This window comes from Octopus bimaculoides, chromosome 11 (genome assembly GCF_046866305.1).
Source record: "Octopus bimaculoides isolate indiv1 chromosome 11, ASM4686630v1, whole genome shotgun sequence".
Lineage (NCBI taxonomy): Eukaryota > Metazoa > Mollusca > Cephalopoda > Octopoda > Octopodidae > Octopus > Octopus bimaculoides.
In genome coordinates, this window is record NC_142938.1 from 41483845 (window position 1) to 41507517 (window position 23673).

Genomic DNA, 23673 nt, shown 5'->3' on the forward strand with positions numbered 1-23673 from the left:
ATGTGCACACACATACAAATATGACAGGTTTCTTTCAGTTTCCATCTTCCAAATTCCCTCACAAGGCCTGAGGGTATTGTAGAAGGCTCTTGATCATGGTACTGCACAGTGTGAGTGATCCTTGTGTCAATACTAATTTTAAGAAATGAATCTTAGTTCAAATGTTAGAACCATAATTTTAGAGTGATCAGAATCAAAGTAAACATGCTGATTTCTATAAATATTCATTAGTTAAAGACAGCAGAGAAATTTTTGTGATGAATCTATATTTGTTGGTTACATGCTGGACTAAATGTTATGCAGCATTGAGTTTATCTTTCAAAGTTATGAGCTCAAATACTGCAAGGGTCGGGTCAACTGTATGATAAAATAAGTACCAGACATAAAATGATGAAGGTTGATTTTAGTTGATATTACTCGAGCTGGGAGAATTATTAAAGGCTTCGCAATATTTCTTCTGCTACTTTATGTTCCAAGTTCAAATTGCATCACGGTCAACTTTACCTTTCACTCTAAGGTGTTTGACTTCAGGATTATTTTTTATCGCATGTGTATCATGAGTTTATCATGTGTGCAGAACCCAATTTCAACCAACTATTTATATGATAATTTCTAGACAGTTCTTTCAGTGATAGTGTTATAAACAGCTATTTTTGGCATGATTAGCCAGAGAGAATTTGGACTTCACTCATTATGGTGCCCTGGTTAGATTCTTTCTCAAAGCTGTTTTCACAGCTTCGTACAACTTTCATTTACAGCCTCCTCCTACATGTATCTGTCACTGACACACTAACAATCCAAATACCATTGACCCCTTTTTTACTCTAAACCTAGGCTATTTTTATCTTTGCATTCAAGTTCTGTGAACTGGCAGAACTATTAAAGTATTTTTTTTCAACTCTTTACTTTCTGGATAAAAATCCTGCTGGGATCAACTCTGCTTTTCATCCCTCCAATGTTGATAAATTAAAGTACCAGTCAAGTACCAGAGTTGATGGTATCAACTAATGCACCCTGCCTCCAAAATGCTTGCCTTGTGCATCTGTATCATCAGCATCAATGTGGGTGGATTTTCCTAATAGTTATTTTCACAGTTCCATAACAACTCAGAGATGAGGAAGAATCATTGCCATACATTTTTGCCTCAATATGAAGATTTGTTTAACCATTAATTATCTGTAATGATTTTCAACACCTGTGAATATGATGTGCATATAATTTGGTACCGTCTGTATTTCAGACCTTGTATAAAATGTAGCAATAAATGTTGTATATACACTGACATCAAATCTTGTCATAACTCATGCTACAACCTCATTGGGAGTCTATAAACTAAAGTAACCAGTCATTTACTGGATCGATGTAATTAATCAATCCCCTCCCCTCACTATTGCAGGCTTTGAGTCTAAATCAGAAACCACTATTAGGGAAGAGAAACAGAGACACAGAAACCAGTGGCCAGGGAAGATATGATATCTGGTCTTATATTCAAACCTGTACCACTGAGTTCAATTTCTACCAAAGTCAGCTTTGCTTTTCATCTTTCCATGAAAGTACAACTATACAAACTTTCAAAAAATGTGACAAAAGAAATAATTGGTTTTATACTTTACCGAGAAACATTGCATTTATTGTGAGATCTCTTTTGTTAGCATCTTGCTGCCAATACGAATTAAGTTCTTGTGTAGCAGCTCCCTTGACAATTGCTGAATCTGTTCGAAGTGTAGAAATTTCAAAGTTTTCCTATAAACCATGAAATATAAATTGTTATAAATGTTATTGATTTGTTTATTCTCACTGACATTTAAATCTAATATTTACATGCACATATGTAAATGCATCCATACACATGATATATCTGTACATATATCAATAAATATGGCTACATGTGATAGGGATAGAAAACAAAACAATAGCTGGGGTTTTTTTTTCAACTCTATAAGCTCACAGATCCAACTAGGGAAGAATAAATGTAATAAACATTAATTATTTAGCATTGAAATATGGCTAATAATCTATATCTATAAACATCAATGTCTGTTTGTCTTGAAACAACATCATCATTTCCCAACAAATCTTTATCAAATTTTGCAGGGAGATCCATATGCAATCCAGAATTATGTATGAACAAAGCATCCCAAGTTTGAGGTCCCCTTAGGGCAAAATAGGGATAAATCAAGAAAAGTGAAAATTGTAGAGATACTGCAAACTGTAATAGAGTAGGAGTGATAGTGCAAAGCAGAGAAATGCCAGTTTGTCACATCAAAATGTGGTTTTTCTTTCTCTAATTGGTCTTTCAATAATCTCCCACATTGTCTCACACACACACTTATACACAAACACATATGGAAAGCTGTTGTCATCAAATTTTCATGTTCAAAAGTAATATCTTTGTAAAGTTAATACATGGTCTCAAATACCATGGGAGCAGAAAGTAATTTATTCTTTCATTGTCTCTCACTAAATTTGTTTCTGTTTCTAAAATATTCAGGATTCATATTCTACAAACCAAACTGTTAACTTATTTAATGTTTGAATATTTTACAAGCCTAATGGCTTAAACATGAAACAGGAAACATATTTTCTATCTGTCATGGAATTTGGAACCACAAACTAACTTTCTGAAAATGTGATTTCTTTTAAAGAGGAATTCTTCATAATGAATGTGTTCCAATATATAGTCTTTATAAGGCTGCAAGCTAGTAGAATGGTTAGCATGTCAGGCTAAATGCTTAGTGGCATGTTTTGAGTTTAAATTCCGTCATGGTTGACTTTATCTTTCATCCTTTCAGGGTTGATGAAATAAGTACCAGTTGGGTACTTGGGTCAATGTAATCAACTTACCCCTCCCTCTAAATTGCTGGCCTTTACCAAAATTTGAAATCATTATTTACATTCTTTGTATATTTTGTGTGAAATATAATTAGCTCATGGTATTGTTACACATACTGATGGAATATTTGATACTTGTGCTAAAAATACCATGGTCCACTCTCATTCTAGGACCTCAAAACAGTTGTTTGATATACCTGTGTAACAAACCATAAAGCTTGCCAGAGACAATGCAAACTGGAACAGTGTCTTGAGAAAAACAGTAGTTTTGTGTAGCTTGAAAGCAAGATGAAAGTTCCTTTGTTATCATTTTTATGCCTGTTCATCATCCAATTTTCAGCAACTTTGGCAAAATCATCAGTACAACATGATAAAAAAACATACTTTGTCAAGCACAAGAGTTAAAAAAAACCCATCTAGATTTAACCTCACTCATATACAGCCAAGCATAGATTTTCATTGAAAATACCCTACATTCTATGGCAGGTAAGGATTTTGATCAGGGTAAACCATCACCTCCAGAAGCACTGCAGTCACAAATCAGTTAAGAGTTTCCTCAGGTAACCAGCTATAACAATCAACAACTGGAATAGCAGGTCTACTAAAATGAATTACTCTTGGTTTGATACATAAAAAGCAATTAGTGACATCTGGTATGGGAGAAATTATTTTCCTTGATACTTATGATGGAACAGGTAAAACCTTTGATCAATCAAATTTTAATAAAATTTCATTCACTCAAGTAGATTGCTATTGTTGTATTGCAGTGGCCTCATTTGAAATTGCTGCAACTTTACTCACAGGGACAGGACTGCTTGTTCTGCTTTGAAACTGCCACTCAACATTGCACACAATAACAGTCTTGTATGCAATATTTACAAAGGATCAGGCAGCAAGCTGGCAGAATCATTAGCATACTAGGCAAAATGGTTTAGCAGCATTTTATCTGTCTTTACATTCTGAATAAAAATTCTGCCAAGGTCGACTTTGCTTTTCATCATTTCAGGGTCAGTAAAATAAGTACCAGTTGAGCATTGGGGGTTGATGTAATTGACTTACCCACTCCCCTGAAATTGCTGGCCCTGTGCCAAAATTTGTAATCAATATTTACAAAGGATCTGGACAAGCAGAGGTTGTGAAGTAAGCCAAACTGACAGTATGTGATGAGAGCATATTGTCTAAACGACTTGCACCTGAGGTTCTTGGTGGCACCTTAAAAGATCTCAGAGTTGACATGAACATCATGGGTGGAGTCACACAATCTTGTTCTCAGGCAATTTCAATCAAACACTGTCAGTCATCCCAAAAGTACACCTACAAATGAAACTGGGAGCACACCTCAAAGAAATTTATGTTTGAAGACTAGAGAAAAGTTTGTCTTTCTACCAACATGAGAGTTGCACTTGATAGAAATGTCACACCAGCCAAATTTGCTCAAATTTCATTTCACTTGAGGTCGTGAAGAGGGAGGGGGATGATCAGCTACCATGTGGCACTGAGAGCAGAGATGTAAAAAAAAAGAAAAAAAGAAGAAGAAAAAAAAGAAACAAAAGAATACAAAGCAAAAGAACAAACAAAAACTGAAGAACAATCAACAAATCTCAAGAAATACTACTGAAAGTTTATTGTATTTATGATTCTCAAAGAATTATATAAACCATGAGAGGCTTTCTGAATGTGCAATCCCCAAAATAACTACCATATGAGTTAAATCATTTCAATTTGACAAAAATGTTTCTATTTATTTGGTACCTGTGTAATGCTGGGTATCTCTGACGGTAAATATACCTGAGGAAATATGAATAGATTAATAGTAGATAAGAAATGATATCTAGACATACTCTATAGGACAAAAGGCTAATTGCATAGGTAACATATAAGGAGGTTGTCTATCATGGTATATAATCCCATGACTTCCTCTTCGAAGGTAATAATTGGTGCCCAGTGGAGACAGAATTCCAAAGGGTCTGCCTTTCACCATTGATTTACTATTAGTTTATATGGACTGACATAGTTTAAAAGATAGTGCCAACCCATGAGACAAAATTTTCTTTCCCCAGTCACCCACTAAAACACAGGAAAGGGGCCAATCTGATACATCAACACATATGCACATCAATCCAAACTTGAACCATCATCTCCAATTAACATGCATGTAAACCACAAAATTTAATCTTCTCTGAGACACACATTTCTCAATTCCTATCCCTAACCTATCCCTACTCTCCAGCCTACACATTTATAATCCAACTTAACTCAAGAATATGTTTGCAAGACATCCAGTAACTCTGACTGAAAACCTTTTTTGCACATCTTTTGGCGGTATTTGGCTCATGAGTTTGATTCCTGCCAGTGCATTATGTCCTTGAGCAAGACACTTTATTTCACATTGCTTCAGTCCACTCAGTTGGCAAAAATGAGTAGTACCTGTATTTCAAAGAGCCATCCTTATCACATTCTGTGTCATGCTGAATATCTCCCTGAGAGCTATGTTAAAGGTATGTATGTCAGTGGAGTGCTCAGTTACTTGCACATTAATTTCACAAGCAGTCTGCTTTGTCGATCAGATCAACTGAAACCCTCATCCTCATAACTGACGGAGTGCAAGTTTGCTTTTTTTCTGCTCATCATGCACTGAGGACATCTATTTACTCTCTACTTTCTCTAAACTTATCATCCTCAATGACTTTAATACATAAAAGCCTTCTTTACTCTCACATACCACCCACACTGATGTGGATGGCACATGCTGAATTCTTTGCCATTTCCAAACTGCATCATTTACAACCTCCTCATATTTGTATCTGTCACTGATACACTGATAATCCAAATGTCAATGATCCCTTTCTTACTCTAAACCCAGGCTATTTTTATCTTTGTATCCAAGTCCTGTGAGCTGGCAGACATCGTTAAAGTACTTTTTTAAAAACTCTTTACTTTCTGGATAAAAATCCTGCTGGGATCAACCTTGCGCTTCATCTCTCTGATGTTGATAAATTAAAGTACCAATCGAGTACTAGAGCCAATGGTATCAGCTAGTGCCCTACCTTCCAAAATGATAGCTTTGTGTTAAAACAATAATTATTTCTGCATCCATTGGATCAATCAATGCTCTTCCTACCACACAGCTTAACCTCATTTCTCATATAATCTGCTACTTCAAGTCAACTTGTCCAAGCTCCTGTGATAACAACCCTCGGAAGGAAACAGCTTACTCACCGATTCTTTTGAAGCAATGAAAAGAGTGAGAATCATTCCACTATCTTCAAACTGTAAGTTGTAAAAGTAACTCTTACTTTCATTCAACTCCTCTCTCTTTTTCTCTCTACAGCAATCTTTTTTAAGCATTGACTCAACAAAGTTGGCTACACCTGTCCAATTTTCTACACAATGGTACTGAACCCAAAACCATGAGGTTGGGGAAACAAACTTCTTAACCACACAGCCATGCCTTCAACAGATAGACTGTCAAATTGTTTCTCTGTGCAGACTCCATCTGCCTCTCATATCTTGAATCACTAGTTTTCTGATATACTGCTGCCTTGTTGCAGCAAGTACAGTTGGAGCTCTCTCTGATACACACTCTATCAACCCTGGAGCCTTTATGTGGTGGCTTGACCAGCTGAAAATAACACTCAACTGAAAACTGACACTTGACCAATTCTGTAACATGTATCTTTTACTTGTTTCAGTCATTAGACTGTGGTCATACTGGGGAACTGCTTTGAAGAATTTTTAGTTGAATGAATTGACTCCAGGACTTATTTTTTTAAAGCCAAGTACTTATTCTATTGGTCATTTTTACCAAACCACTAAGTTATGGGGACATAAACATACCAACACTGATTGTCAAGCAGTAGTGGGGGTCAAACACAAATACAAAGACACACACACATACACACTCATAATTGTCACTAATTGTGACTGAGGGTGCTGTTTATATTAATATATATTTAAATATATATATATATACAACAGGGTTCTTTCAACTTCCATTTCTGATATCCACTCACAATAGTAGAAGACACTTGCTCAAGGTGCCATACAGTAGGACTTAACCCAGAATCATGTGATAGGGAAGCAAACTTCTTACCACATAGCCATGCCTGCACCTATATGTTAAACAATCAATCAGAGATTGCCAGTCCTGTGATATAAGATAAAATGAAGAAAGAATTAGAAGAAAATAGATTTTTTCTCCAGGTCTCATGAAGAATCATTATTGAGAATGGTGGTGGGTGGGGTAGAAGGAAGGAAGGAGGTGAGTTGGTAAAGAAAATGAATAGATATCAATATTAGAAATATAGAACTGATTGGAGACTTATAAGTTGTAGGATGCCCAGCAGCTAAGTGACAAATTAGCTGCCTTAACCTAATGGAGAAATAAGGAGTCAATTATTGGTCATTTTGTGGCCAAAGATATCCACTAATTGGTGATTGATCAGGTCTATTGAGTTTGGGTATAAGGGAGAATTAGTGGGAAGGGGTTGCAATGCTGGCCCTTAAACCAAGATCTTCATTAAAGTGCAAATACTGATGAATTAGTCTGCTAGGAATTTACTGCCTACTCAACACCATTTGTCTAGATTAGTGGTGCAAGCAAGGCAATGTGGTTCAGAAGTTCACTTCCCACCATGTGGTTTTGGGTTCAGTCCTACTGCATGGTACCTTAAACAAGTATCTTTCTTTGGCCTTAGGTTGATCAAATCCTTGTGAGTGAATATGTTAGTCAGAAACTGAAAGAAGCCCATTGTACATACAAATGCATATATATATATATATATATATATACATATATATATACATGTATATATGTGTATGTGTCTATTTGTTTACATCTGTGTGCTAGGACAGTTGCTGTGAGTGGTGCTGTATCATTTCTCCTGTCAATAACTTGTTTACTTGTTTCATGCCTCCATAGATGTATGGAATAAAAAATCTCTTACTTGAAAATCAATTAAAAGTTAGTGATAGGAAAAGTATCCAGCTATAGTACAATGCTTCAATATCATCATCATCATCATCATCGTTTAATGTCCGCTTTCCATGCTAGCATGGGCTGGACGATTTGACTGAGGACTGGTGAAACCAGATGGCTACACCAGGCTCCAATCTGATTTGGCAGAGTTTCTACAGCTGGATGCCCTTCCTAACGCCAATCACTCAGAGAGTGTAGTGGGTGCTTTTATGTGTCACCCGCACGAAGGCCAGTCAGGCGGCACTGGTAACGGCCACGCTCAAAATGGTGCATTCTATGTGCCACCTGCACAAGAGCTAGCCCAGGGGCACCGGCAACAATCTCGCTCGAAAAATTTCATGTGTCACTCACACAAGAGCCAGCCCAGGGGCACCGGCAACGATCTCACTCGAAAATCCCACGAAGGCCAGCCAGGCGGCAACGACCACGCTCAATGGTGCATTCCATGCGCCACCTGCACAAGAGCCAGCCCAGGGGCACCAGCAACGATCCCACTCGAAGGTCCATACACATGCTGCGGGCACAAGTGCCAGAAAGGCGACGCTGGGCACAGGTGCCATCACGATTTCCATTTCGCTTGCCCCAATAAGTCTTCGCAAGCTGAGTTTCGTGTCCAATGAAGGAGACGGCGTTGGCATGGGTGCCAGTCGTCGAATTTAACTCGATTTCGATTTCACTTGCCTCAACAGGTCTTCGCAAGTGGAGTTATATATAAATATATGTCTTTTATCTTTTACTTGTTTCAGTCATTTGACTGTGGCCATGCTGGGGCACTGCCTTGAAGGATTTTAGTTGAACAAGTCAACCCCAGGCCTTATTTTTTTTAAGCCTCATACTTATTCTATTGGGATTTTTTTTTGCCAAACTGTTAAGTTACAGGTGTGTAAAAACATCAACACTGGTTGTCAAACGGTGGTAGGGGGAAAACACACAGACACACACACACACATATATGATGGACTTCTTTTCAGTTTGTCTGCCAAATCCACTCAAGGCTTTGGTTGGTCTGAAGCTTTAGTAGAAGACACATGCTCAAGATGCCATGCAGTGGGACTGAACTTGGAACCATGTGGTTGAGAAGCAAGCTTCTTACCACACAGCCATGCGTGTGCCTATATGTACAGATACATACATACACACACACACATATATATATATATGTGAAACCATTGGTACGTAGGTAATCGTTTTATATATATATATATATATATATATATATATACATACACACATACACTGAACCGCAAAAGAAATGCGATTTTTTCAAATGTTATTTTTATATGGTAAATTCTAAAAATTTTTGGGGGGATGTAAGTGTAAATATTCCAAGACGTGCTGGTTTATGGCTGAGACCTAAATTGCAGGTAACCTTTCAACTTTTCCTGAAATGAGATGCCAAAATGCAGCTGCAATGAATGCCATGAGTGGCAGTCACAAACAATTGTCATGAACACTGACATGCACGTGCATCTTGTGGAGGTTATGGGTATAAAAATCAACTTGAACCATGTTTCTGGCATTAATAATTTGGACACATCAGGTATGATCCGGTTGTCAGCAGTGCAGAGAGAACAAGCTATTGGCTGATTGCAAGCAGGACAGCATGCCCTGGTTGTTATGAAAGTTTATAATGTCCTTGTCAGCACCATCTATTGCCTGGAACAGCGATACAACAACACCAGCAGGACTGCAGACTGTGCCTGCAGAGGGCACCCTTGGGTGACCACGCCCAGGCAGGACTGCTTCATCCACCTGCTGTGATCACTTCAGTCTGGCCAGCATGACAGCTCGTGAGACCATTGACACTGGACAGCGACCCATCAGTGATGACACAGTATGATGTCAACTGGTTGCCAACAACCTGCGTTGCTGTCGTCCTGCTCAAGGGCCTGTCCTCATCACCCACCACCACCAGGCATGACTACAGTGGGCTACACAGCACCGACATTGGTGGCATCAACAATGAAGGTCGATAGTTTTCTTTGATAAGAGCCGGTGCTGCGTTTCCACCTCAGATGGCAGAGTGAGGGTGTGGCGTAGGTAGGGTGAATGCTAGAGATGCATGTGTCATGGAGAAAGATGCATGGGGTGGCCAAAGCATCATGGTTTGGGGTGCTATAGGCCTGAATCAGAGAATTGGGCCCCATGTGTTCCAAAATGTTGGTGCAGGCAGAGGGAATGGCATTACAGTGCAGCACTATGTTGACCAGATCCTAAGACCTCACATCGTGCCCTTCTTTGTGCATCACCATAGCTATGTGTTTCAGCAGGACAATGCTCCCTCCCACATGGCCAGGGTGACCATGGACTTCCTGCATCAGCACAACATCAGAACCATGCTGTGGCCAGCTCTCAGCCTGGATTTGAACCCAATTGAATACCTGTGGGATAAAATCCAGAGACAGCTGAACCAGGTGGTCCCAAGGCCAACAACTCATGTTATTAACTGGAGGTAGCTTTCCTCAGGATGTGAGCACAGGTGCCAATGGCTTTTGTGAACTGCCTCATGCTCTCCATGTACCGATGGTATATAGCTGCTTTGAACACCCAGGGTGGGCATATACTGCATTGAACATGTTACGCCCTACAATCTTGATGTACTGGATCCACCCACTACCAGAACACATGACAACAACCCATAGACTTTGGTCAAAGTGCATCCAAGAAATCAACTTTATCAGACTTATCAAAATTTATCTCTGACAATGAAATTAAAACATATTTCACAGTGACACGTCTTGCGTTTCTTTCACAGTTCAGTGTGTATATATGCATATACATACATACATATATATATATATATATATATATATATATATATATATATATATATATCATCATCATCATCATTTAGTGTCTGATTTTCATGCTGGCATGGGTTAGATGGTCTGACTGGAATTGGTAAGCCAGAGAGAGCTACACTAGGCTCCTGTCTGTTTTGGCTTGGTTTCTATGACTGGATGCCTCCATAGAGTGTATAGGTTGTCTTTTACATGTCACTGGCACATGTACCTTTTATGTGCCACTGGCACAAGTGCCTTGTACATGTCACTGGTACGGGTGTCTTTTGCATGTCTCTGGCACAGGTGTCTTTCATGTGTCACTGGCACTGGGCACAATTATGATTTCACTTAGCTTGAGAAGACATGTCAAACTAAGTGAAATCATAATTGTCTTCTCAAGCACAGCAAATTGCTAAAAGTCTCAGTCACTTGTCATTGCCTCTGTGACATTCAACATCTGAAGATCATATTTCACCACCTCATCCCATGTCATTAATATATATCATCATCATTTATATATATATATTTGTTTAACCTATGTGAGAATGAAAAAATAGATGTAAAACGAATGATTGAATGAAAAAGACTTTATCCTTTAATGAAATTTATCTAGACTGGACGAAGATTAAATCCTTTCAAATCAGAAAATAGAAAAACATTAACAGATTAAAGAAGTGGAAAAACAAGGTAAGTTTAATAACAGGTTATGTGAATAATGCCTTACCTTGTCATTAATTCTTACAGTGACAGTTTTATGCTTTTCGCCATTCAGGTTAATCATTCGGATACCTTCTTCAGTAAAAATTACCTTCATTTCTTCAGGGCTGGCTGTTGTAGCGAAGTCAATGTCAGTTGGCCCTATCCCCATTAAAAGATCTCGTACTGCTCCACCAGTAATCCTGAGCATATGGTTGTGTTTTTTAAACACTTTGATAAGTATTTCCAGTTGGGGAGTAAATAAAGCATGAAATTCAGGAGAATCTATTTTTGATATTAGTAGTTCTGTCATCTTTGCTTTCTTCTCTTGTTTTTTTTTTCTAATAGGTATGTCCTGAATTATATTTTTGAAAAACCTATTCAAAGAAAAGAAATAATTTTGTATTGAAAATAATGTTCACACATATTATAGTTTGATTTGGTTGCCTTTTTATAATATCAGAAAATCAAGGGTTTGGTTCCAAATTAATGATGTAGCATAACAGGTAACTGCTTTCTGTGTCTCAGAACTTTTAAGAACTCAAAGTCTATCACAAGCTTCATTCTCAAGTGTTTTACTTTGAAATATAATGAATGAAATATGAAATACTTGGAGCTGATCTGAACTCATAATATAAGAGCTGTTATTTGTCTAATACTATATTCACTTGGCCATCTCACCTCTGCAAGACCGAAAAATGACCATTGCTCAGATCAGAAGAGTGGTGGAAATAGTGAAACTGATGCAGTTAATATAGACTGTGAAGGATAGTTAATATGTTTGGGGAAGAGACAGTGTTCCATGTGATATACCTAACAGGATCCTTGTTAATAAGGGACAGTATATAACTGGCACTCAATTGGTTATGACGACAAGGGTTCCAGTTGATCCAATCAATGGAACTGCCAGCTTATGAAATTAATATGCAAGTGGCTGAGCACCTCCCAGATACGTGTACCCTTAATGTAGTTCTGGGGGAGATTCAGCATGACATAAAATGCGACAAGGCTTGTCTTTTGAAATACAGGTTCTACTCAATTTTGCTAGCTGAGTGGACTGGAGCAATGAGGTAATGTTTGGATCAAACGTTCTGCATATTCAGCTATGCTCTATAGTTTCTTTTACTTACTGTAGCCAAGGCCATGATAGAGAATTGCTTTCAATAATAGGTGCAATGATATGTCTTTCATAAGTGATTTCACACCAAAATAAATGTGTTATCTAATGCTAACAACACAGCTTCAAGATGTCAAAATATACTATTATTCTGAAAAGCTAACTGAAATAGAGTAATATGTAACTGATGTAACTATGGACGGGTGTGAGATGTTGAGGTATTGATTTATGTATTAGTAATCACTAATCTGCCCTTCCCAACCCCTTCACTTGCTTTTTTTCTTAACCCTCTCATTAATTCCTTCCCTCTCCCCTGTTTCCTGCAATAGTCCTCCCTCTTTCTTACAATTCCTTCATCTCTCCAGCTGGGATCATCATCCACTCTCTCTTATGTTCGCCCTTAGTAATAAGTTTCATTTAAGTAGATTTTCTCTTAACCATCAGATATACTTTAGTTTTGGTTTTTATTAAGAAACCATATATGAAAAACAGACATCAAAAGAAAAGAGATTAAAAAAAACAAAAATTAGTTTGTTACATAAATTAATTAAAATTTTCATTGTTCATATTTATTTATTTCATTGAGGAATTTAATTTAAAATATAGATTAAACAATGTTATAAACATTTAAAAACTTATGCAGTTATTGTATCTTTCTTCCTCCTTCTATATGTTTGCTAAGTAATACTAAATTTGATGCAAGTGTAACAACAGGAGTCACAATTCTTTTACATCTTCTACATCCTTATTTACTTTATAGTGACATTTAATTTTTTGAAAATCTACAACTTGAATAATTTTGTACATATTTAAAAGCTGATTGTCATTTTCCTCCCCGTCCCCTTCTATATGTTTACTATGTAACACTACATGTGACACTAATGTTACAGAAGTAATAAAAATTTGGTAGAGAGAGGGAGAGAAAACTTGCAAGATATAAGGCAAGAATTACTTGTGTTGGTGCTGTGAATAAAACATCCAGTCCACTCTGTAAAGTGGTTGGCAATGGAAAAGGCATCTAGCTGTAGAAACCATGTCAAAGTAGACAGAATGTCTACTTTAGCAGGGTGCATGATGCAGTTCTCCATCTTGTCAGACTCTGTCAAACCATTCAACCCACACCAGCATGAAAGCCAGATGTTAAATGATGATAATTAAATGTTTTCAATTTATATGGCTTTCATACATTTATAATTTTTTAAAAAATCACAAAACTCTTTGTTTTTAGTTGTTTGACCCAAAGTCAACCTTAATAGAGCTGTGGCCATATTATCTTTTTCTCAGGCACAGTTCACCAAGTACAACATTAGACAACATGCCTTTTTTCTAAGATGTCATGGTGGATTCGATGGAGAATTGGTTGCTATTTCTAGCATGTTGAACAACCACATAAATCCTTTCTTGTTGGTATGTCTCTATTTTTGTTTTTGCAGTCAGGTGCCTTTACTAATGGCAATGAAAGGACTATCATATGAAAGTAGCATGTTTTACAGTGAGGCAGCATGAAACAGATTATTTTGCCTTACTTTGAAAATGCATTGATGTTGTAGCCAGGTCTAGCTGGCTTGTTTCCCACTATCAAGTATAATTCTCATCATTAGAAATTCTATAAGAATTGTATATAGATTGGGTCCTCAACAGCAGACTGGGTCTTCACATCCCTCACTTTGGATCATTGGTAAGTGATATCACACCTTTGTGTGGTGTCACATTTCAATGGCAAACACTTGGATTCATGGAAAGAAGTATTTTATTATCTCAAACAAAATTTTCTCAATCCTGTGCCATATGGTTTCAGATATTGTCCCATGGTGTGGTATATTGGACAAGTGTCTTCTTCTACAGCTCCGGGCTGACCAAAGCCTTGTGAGTGGATTTGGGAGATGGAAACTGGTAGAGGCCCAACATTATCATCACAATCATTGTTTATATGTCCACCAATATTAATATGGGTTAGAAGGAATTTGTTGAAAATGATTTTCTATGACTGGATTCCCTTCCTGTTGCCAACCCTTACCAGTTTCCAAGTAAGGTAATATTTACCCATGGCCAGATGTTTTCACAGAGGATTGGAAGTAAAAGACACAACTTGTATGATTGTGACACATGTTTACAATGATCACGATATCAAGACAAGGAGGCAACAATGCACACACACACATACACATATGTGTATTAAATATATATATATATATATATATGAGATGGTATTAAAAGGTTCCAGGACTAGTTATGTTTAATAAAAAATAACTTTACCTAAGTTTTAATATCATCTCCTTTGAAATAGTCACCTTGCACAGCAATACACCAGTCCTAGCATTGTTGACACCTTTGGAATCCAGTCTGTCACATGTTTTCCGTAAGCAAGTCGAGGACCTTCTGTGATTTGCTCAGGATCTCAACAATAGTGTTAATATGGCAACCTTTGAGCTGCATTTTCATCTTGGGGAAGAGATGGAAGTCTGCAGGTGCTAAATCTGGTGAACAGGGTGGGTGTGGAAGTGACACCATGTTCTTTTTGGAAACAAACTCAGGAATGAGGAGAGCTTAGTGAAAAATCCAGTTCTTCACACTCCACAGATCCAGTTGCTTTTGCCAAATGTTCTTCCTCAAACTATTCAAAACGTTGTAGTAGAACTCATGATTGCCGTCTGGCTCTGGGGGACGAATTCTCAATGCACAATACCACATTTATGGGGGTGATGCTTGTGGCAGGTCTTCCAGAGGCATTCTTCCACCTTTCAAGCACCTGTGCCACCTGAAGCATTGCATACAATCCATTGCCTTGTTGCTGTAAGCATGCTCAATATCTCTGAAGCAGACTTCCCAAGTTTAACACAAAATTTCACATTGGCTCTTTGCTCCAACTTGCTGTCCTTGACAAAAATTTAAGACTACAGCATATACATGATCACAAATTTCACAACCTGTGAAGTAAAGACAGCGATGTCACTCATCACACTGCCTCATGAAGGTCACTGCTAGCTCTCTCCATGCACACAACCATGTGCTGCCATCTGTTGGTGCACAACAGAACTAGTCTGAGAATTTTTGATACCACCTTGTATATGGTACTAGTGTGTGGTACCTTGAACAAGTGGCTTCTTTTAGAGCCCTGGGCTGACCAAAGCCTTGTGAGTAAATTTGGTAAATGGCAACTGGAAGAGGCCCAACATAATCATCGCAATCATTGTTTATACGTCCACTTGTATTCACATGGGTTAGAAAGAATTTGTTGAAAATAATTTTCTATGGCTGGATACCCTTCTTGTTTCCAAGTAAGGTAATATTTACCTATGACCAGATGTTCTCACAAAAGATTGGAAGTAAAAGTTGCAACCTATATGATGGTGACACATTTACAATGGTCATGATGTCAAGCCAAGGAGACATCAATACACACAAACACACACACATGTATATATATGTACAATCATACCTCACCTTACATTGTTAATTGGTTCCAGAGGACATGACTTAGGTCGAAATAACCATTATTTAAATATATATACATGTAATAATTAAAGCTTAGGCTAGCCTAAGTTGTTTTTATGTTAGCCTATGAATTCGGTAAATTGTTAGGCAAGCCTAGGCTGTTTTTATCATCATCATCATCATCATCGTTTAACGTCCGCTTTCCATGCTAGCATGGGTTGGACGATTTGACTGAGGACTGGTGAGCCAGATGGCTACACCAGGCTCCAATCTGATTTGGCAGAGTTTCTACAGCTGGATGCCCTTCTTAATGCCAACCACTCCGAGAGTGTAGTGGGTGCTTTTACGTGCCACCGGTACAAAGGCCAGTCAGGTGGTACTGGCAACAGCCACGCTCAAAATGGTGTATTTTACGTGCCACCTGCACAAGAGCCAGTCCGGGGGCACTGGCAACGATCTCGCTTGAATGACTTTTCAAGTGCCACAGGCACAAGTGCCAGGAAGGTGATGCTATTAGAAAGAAATAATTTCAAATATTGTACTGTTGCCTACCTGATAGCTGACATTGGTGTTACTTGTTGAGGCTGGTGTAGGAGATTACACACTACACGCCGATAGTTGGGGATTGTCAGCTGACTCCTGTTGTGATGGTGTAGATCATTGTGCCAACTTATCTAAAGTTCCTTGAATTGTCTTTTTCTCCTTCTCTTCAAGGATTAAGTAATAAGGTGCAATAGTATCTTGACAACCCACTAATATTTTTACAAAACATTGTGTATTGAGATCCATTTCCTCAAACAAAGCAAGACATTTATTGAAATGAGAAAAAGCCTCTTGCATTTTATTCAACGTAAAATGATGAGGCTTGGGATCAGGTTTTTCTTCTTCCCTTTTCCTTTTATTCATGAAGTTCCATCAACTCTTTGTTTGTTAGGGACTGTTTATCTTTCTCAAATAATTCATCAAAATCTGTACTTCCAGCTCCATTTCCAGTTCATTGCTCAACTGCACCAAGGTCTTGTTCACTTAAAACATTGTCAAAACCCATAAAGTCATTGACAAATTATGGGTACAACTTCTTCCACGCACCATTCATAGCCATGCTCTTCATCTCCATGCAGCTGCTATGTTCACAATGGCTTTGTAGATGTAACTTTTCCAAAAGTCACAGATTGTAATGCTTTCATCAATGTCAGTTGCAGATATTGCTTGGCATAACGTACGCTTCATATAATAGCGCTTGAAGATGGCAATTATCCCACTGATTGCAGCAGTGAGGTAGTGTTAGGAGGGAAGAAGATAACAGTAACACTGCGATGGAAATCTCTGATGTTTTTTGGGTGGCCTGGAGCATTATTTAAGACAAGCAAAACTTTAAAAAGAATCCTTTTAGCCTTACAGTACTTTTCTGCTTCAGGAGCAAAATCATTGAAAAACCATTCTTCAAAAATAATGATAGTGATCTAAGTCTTTGATTTGGCCATCCATATTTCAGGAAGAGATTCCTTGGGCATGTTCTTAAGAACTCAGGGGTTCAGCACATGATATACAAGTAGCAGTTTTATCTTGCAATTGCCTCCCAACACTAAGGTCAAATGTTCTTTTGATACTCTGTAGCCAGGAATTCTTTACTCTTCCTTGGATATGAAAGAACGATCTGGTAATTTCTTCCAGTAGATATCAGTCTCATCAACATTGAATATTTGTTCGGGTAGAAATCCATTATTTTCAATAATCTTCGCTAAAGTAGCAGGAAATTCCACTGCAGCAACATCATCAGTTGATGTGCTCTCACCTTGTTTCTTGAGAGAGTGCAAATTCTGTTGCTGCTTAAACATCATAAACCATCTCTGACTTGCACCTTAAATTCTACGTCTTTCTCATCTGGACATTTCTTTTTCAAATCTTCAAAGACAATGCTTTCTCCTGAATTATTTCCCGACTACAATTTGCTTGCTGATGATTCTGCCTTTCAACCTAAAGGGAAAGAAGCTACTCCATCTCTTCATAGATTCATCCCCTTTTCTTGTTGATGATGGTACTTTTCATCCCTGGATCATCATCCTTCACATGTGCCATAATCCTATCTCTATCGTGCACAATCGCTGATAAAGTCGTACAGTTCATCTCAAACGATCGTGCAATGGCTACAATCTTTTCATATCGTTTTATCATATCCACTTTATCTTCCAGCAATATGGCTTTATGCTTACCACTTTCACTAGGATTCTTCTTTGGAGCCATGGGGCTAAAATGTAAATCACAAAAATGATTGTACAAAATTTCACAGCACTGTTGACGTGAACACATTTGAAAAGCTTGTGGCTGGAGCATGAATCCTACCTATTGGAAAACATCTGAACTAGTATACTTGTTCCGATTCGTATTACCGTGAACCTGTAACTTTTAATGTCTTTTGTTTTTAAATGAATTTTAATTCTTTATGATGCATACTGTATTTTAATATTAATTTTAATATGCTATACAGATTATATGTTTCTATTGCTTTTTTTAAATTTATTTCCCAGAGATGAATACGAAGGTAACCAATTGATACAACCCAGAACTAACAGTGTAGTATATTATGAACATTATTGCTGTTTTGCCAAGTGACATAAATTAATATTGTATTTAATAATTCAGAAAGACTGACATATCTTCAGAAATGACGTAACTCGAAATGACTTAGCCAGAGGTATATGTGTATATATATATATGTATGTACAAACGAGGAGTTTCTTTCAGTTTCTGTCTACTAAATCCACTCACAAGGGTTTTGGTCAGCCAAAACTGGGGCTATAGTAGAAGGCACTTGCCTGAGATGCCACACAGTAGGAAACTAATAATTTAGTATATTCATAACTTATTTACTAAAATCTAAGAAAATATGACACCACACCTGGATTATGGACACCAGTGAAAAAATTAGTCGTATGAGTTCTAGAGCTCATGACAGACCTAGGTCTAAGTGTGTATGTATATATGTGTGTGTGCTTGCATGCGCATGTCTCTCCTTGTCTTAACATTGTGTGATGTTGTAAACAAATGTTACCGTCATACAAATGTTGTTCATTTCCAATTTTATGTGAAAAAACGTCTGGTCAGGAGAATATGGAAACTTGCTTGGAAACTGGTGTGGATTGGCTACAGGAAAGGGCATCTGCTGATGGAAAATCTGTTTCAATGAGTTCCATTGTGACCCATGCATGGAAAAGTGAACATTAAAAATGATGATAACGATAATGACTTCATCTTTTATCCTTTACTTGTTTCAGTTGTTAGACTGTGGCCATGCTGGGGCACCACCTTGAAGAATTTTCAGTTGAACAAATTGACATCAGTACTTATTGTTTTGTTAAACCTGGTACTTATTTTATTGGGATCTTCTGCTGAACTGCAAAGTTATGGGGATGCACACACACCAACACTAGTTGTCAAGTAGTAGTGGGGGACAAACACATACACACGACAGGCTTCTTATAGTTTTTCAGTCTACCAAATCCACTCACAAAGGTTTGGTTGGCCCAAGGCTATAGTAGAAAACACTTGCCATGCAATGGGACTGAACCCAAAACCATGAGGTTGGGAAGCAAGCTTCTTACCACACAGTCTTCTTTACCATTCAAGCAATGTTTATTTCTTAATAAGTGGGTTTATATCTACTCCAAGTATTAAGAAATAATATTGTATAATGATTACAATTCTATCATATCACAGTGAAATCAATGCAAGATCTGTAACTGGACCTGGAACACTGATGGTCCATCAGTGAAAAGACAATGAGTACTTTTAAATGAAATATTTAACATGTTTGCTGCAAATTGCCCTTCTTTAAGAAGAGATACCCACTTGACTACAAAGCAAGGTTGGTATATTTATTGTGGTTATTGCTCCAAGTCATCCCTGATCCAGCAAACTTATGATCAAGGATGTTCCAGCCATCTTTCATCTCCCTTGAAGAATTTTTATTAAACTCATTGACCCCAGTATTTACTATTTTTTTGTAAAGCCCGGTCTCTTTTGTCAAACTTCTAACTTACAGGAATGTAAACACACCAATACCAGTCATGAAATGGTGGTGGGTGACAAACACATACACAAAGACACACACACATACATATATATGAGTCTTTCAATTTTTGTCTACCAAATCCTCTCACAAGATTTTGGTCAGCACAAGGCTATAGTAGAAGGCACTAGCTCAAGGTGCCACATAGTGGGACTGAACCTGGAACCATGTGGTTGGGAAGCAAGCTTCTTACCACACAGCTATACCTGCATCTAGCCATGATCATCTTTTTCTTTTGTAGACAATCAAAGACTTCTTTTTTTGAAAGAGAATAGATGTATACTTTGAGGGAGATTTAGCTGCTAAGTAAAGAGATTCCTTTTTTTGGTTGATATAAGGTGATGTAGGGCTTTGGTAAAAGGAACAACAAAATGATGACTGCAGCTGTATATGAATTCATGAAGCTTGAATCAATATCTTAACTATTCTGACCGGTTGCTTCAACTGTTTTGAATCCACTCTTTGTCCCCATGAGCCTCATTTTACATCTTCTTTCCATGCCAGTATTAGTTAAGTGTGTTGTTATAATTCAAGTGAGTTCTGACTCAGAATTAATAACCTCCCAGATAGGTTGGAGGATCATGTTGTTTGTTCCATTTCTGGTTTGGTTTTCATGACTGGATGCCTTTCATAATACCAACCACTTCACACAGTGTATTTTATTGTGGTGCCAAGACTAGAAAGCTTGTCATGTCCTTGACTAGAACAAAGGGCCTTCTCAACCTTACAGTGTCCTTGTTTATTAAAAGCACTTTGACCTAGGAGGGGGTGAATAAAAGTTGGAGTAATGATGGAAGGAGCAAGTTGAGTAGTTTGAGAGGAACAAGGGTATGATGGAGAAAATAGAGTGAATGAGGAGTGATGGAAGAGTGACAGAGCTAGAGAGAGTAATGGAAGAGATACAGTAATGACAGCTATATATTTGCTTGTTAGAGAGAGTGAAAAATGTCAATAAGGGGATGGTCTGGGGAAGAACAATACAGTGGTCTCTGTGAAGGAGGCTTGATATTAAGTGTTTAGTTTTTTGCTTAAAGAGGAGAGGATCCCCCTTTGGTTATGAATGACCATGGGATTGCACCTAGAAAGATATCCTCCAAGACACAAGTCTAGGCAAGGTTCTTTCATGGAAGACCAGCAGTCGGCCATGCATACCAGCTACTCCTCTCCATGCTACCAATATTATACAAGGGAAAGGCAAAGGCTGATTACAGCTTGGCACCAGTGACACTGCAACTAATTTCTATAGCTGAGTGAACTGAGCAACGTGAAATAAAGTGTCTTGCTCAAGAACACAACACAGTCCGGTCTGGGAACCGAATTCACTACCTCATGATTGTGGGCCTGACTAATTGAACTATACACCTTAACAGTACACAAAATTGATTTGTTGAAGCAGCATATTCAGATTTCATTACAGAGGTCTTATAAAGCATTACATTGAGTTTTTAACTGAGCTATACGTCTCATAAGAATTTACAATTGCCTATTTCCTGGAACTGGTGTGAATTGTATGACTACAAGCATTGATGCTTTAATCACAGTTTAATGGACTTCTTTGAATCTGCTTAATACAATTATATTTGCTTCAATAGCACTCATTTATGCTATTTATACTTCAGATTTACTTCAAAACTATATATATATATATCATGATGATGATGATGATATATATATTCCTACATATATATATATACATATATATATATATATATATATTCCTACATATATATATATATATATATATATATATATATATATATATTCCTACTTAACCCTTTAGTGTTGCTCCAAGAATATGTATTTTGGAAGCTGGAGGCAAGCAGAGTCTTATTGGACTACAGGGGTCTGTGAAAGAACACCCAATGCTGAAGTCATCATGAGTCAGCGTCTGAACACAATAATGATCTAGAAAGGATAATGATTTTGTGTCTAAGTATAATTGAATCACCTTTTAGTGGGGTATAAATTCCCCTTTGAATTATAAACTAACAGCCAGTTGTGAACATCAAGCAAAGTGTGACACCTCTATACTGAACTTTATTAGAAGACTATCCTGTGTAACACCTGTGGCTGACATATTATCTGTGAAAGGAGTACTATTGCAATACCTTATAGTGGGATATAAATTCCCCTTAGAATAATAGCATAATGACAATAACAAACATCAAACTAAAGTGCCATATCTTCATATTGGAGGTTATTAGAATAGACTATTGTACTGAGCAGCAATGGCTGACATATTACATGAATCAAGAGAGATATTTGTAGAAATAAAATGGTACACAAAATAATTTATGGCAACTAATTTGTTGTAGCATAAGTGATAGTTATTTGGTTAGAATCCTGCCAGCAAGTGTTTATTGCTCTTTCTGTCTAATAATGTCTACTATCATTTTACATTTATTTCTCATAGTTTCCTTGCACAAGGGTAATGGTGAAGAAGGTACCATATTAACTTTAGTCGTCAGCTGATTTTTGTTGAATAAATGTAGAAATATCTAGAGATGGACATACAAGAGTTAGCCTTGATTTGCTTCTTTTTTCAGGGTTTGATCAGCCCTTCATATATATTTAGATCTTTCAAGACTAAATCCGTGAAGTTACCCTCTGAATAGCTGTGAGTTAAGGTTAAGCAGTACTAATGCTTAAAGTATATGCACCAGTCTTTTCTGTTAACATCCCAAGTTAATCTGGTGCCAGTTTTGACAGCTAGATGAACTAACAAAATCTAGTTGAAAACAATCTGTTCAGAAACACAACGAAACACTTACACCGGATTTGAACTCACAATTCACAGGTAGATAGGGTAAGCATTCAGCCATGACATTTCTAAATAGATTGGGTAAATATTCCAGGATCAGATAACAATGAGGTTTGTTTTGATTATCTTCTTGATAGTCAGAATAACAATTAAAATCGTCTCTAGTTCACCAATTGATGCAAAGGTGTAATGAGGATGGTATTATTAGGAAAATAAATAATTTATTAATAGTTTCTATGTCAACGTGACTTTCTGATATACTGCATTAGCGTGAAAGGAAGTTAGTTTCGTTCCTACAGATATAACAAAAAAGTCCAACCGTTCACACAATCTATTTTGTTACCAAATATATAGAGAAATGCCAACAAGTCTGTAATTGAAGCTTTCCGGGGTTTATTATTACTTTTCTTTGTTTGTCTTTTAAACAATGCTGTCAATTTATTGGGAAACAATGCCACCAATATATCCATAATCTCGTGGGTAGAAGTCCATACTAAATAATTAAATTGCAGTAAACAGTGCGTGTGTGCAATAACAATAGTCAGAGGGCGAGAGAGAAAGATAACAATAATAATGATGGAGAAACGACTTTCTCTTGAGTGCAGTTACATTCCACTGACAATAAATATTACACCGAGCAGGAATTATGCATTATAAAAAAAGGTAATATATCCAATCAATAGAATAAGCATCGGGAAATTTTCCATAAAAGTACACAAACAAAAGCTTCAGAGAGGGAAAGAGAAATATAGAAACGACCTCCCCCAAAGAAATCCGATTAAAAATAAGAACAAAACAAATTATAAAAATCTATAAAACAGTCTTGCAGGATGCAGGAATGTTCTTTAATGAAAGTGTTGCAAGAGGCGGGGAGAGTGAATTTCCTAAGTTAAAGGACTAAATCCATGAGTTGATGCCGGCGAATTTATTATTAAAAGGCGAAAGAAGAGGAAGAGATAGGTAATTGATGTTAATCTATTTTCAGATGCAATTAACATAGTC

At 37.3% G+C, this 23673-nt stretch overlaps 1 protein-coding gene across 2 annotated transcripts in view; it reads right to left on the reverse strand.

Annotated features, from left to right (window-relative positions):
* Positions 1–23673, reverse strand: part of LOC106869437 (CCA tRNA nucleotidyltransferase 1, mitochondrial) — a 66703-nt gene that overhangs the window by 40985 nt on the left and 2045 nt on the right. For both annotated transcript variants that reach the window (XM_014915185.3, XM_014915184.3), the window contains 2 exons: positions 11318–11666; positions 1614–1743 (listed from right to left, as the gene is read on the reverse strand). In XM_014915185.3, coding sequence (XP_014770671.1) covers positions 1614–1743; positions 11318–11602 — 415 coding nt within the window. In that variant the 5' untranslated portion in view covers positions 11603–11666. The remainder of the gene's footprint in view (positions 1–1613; positions 1744–11317; positions 11667–23673) is intronic.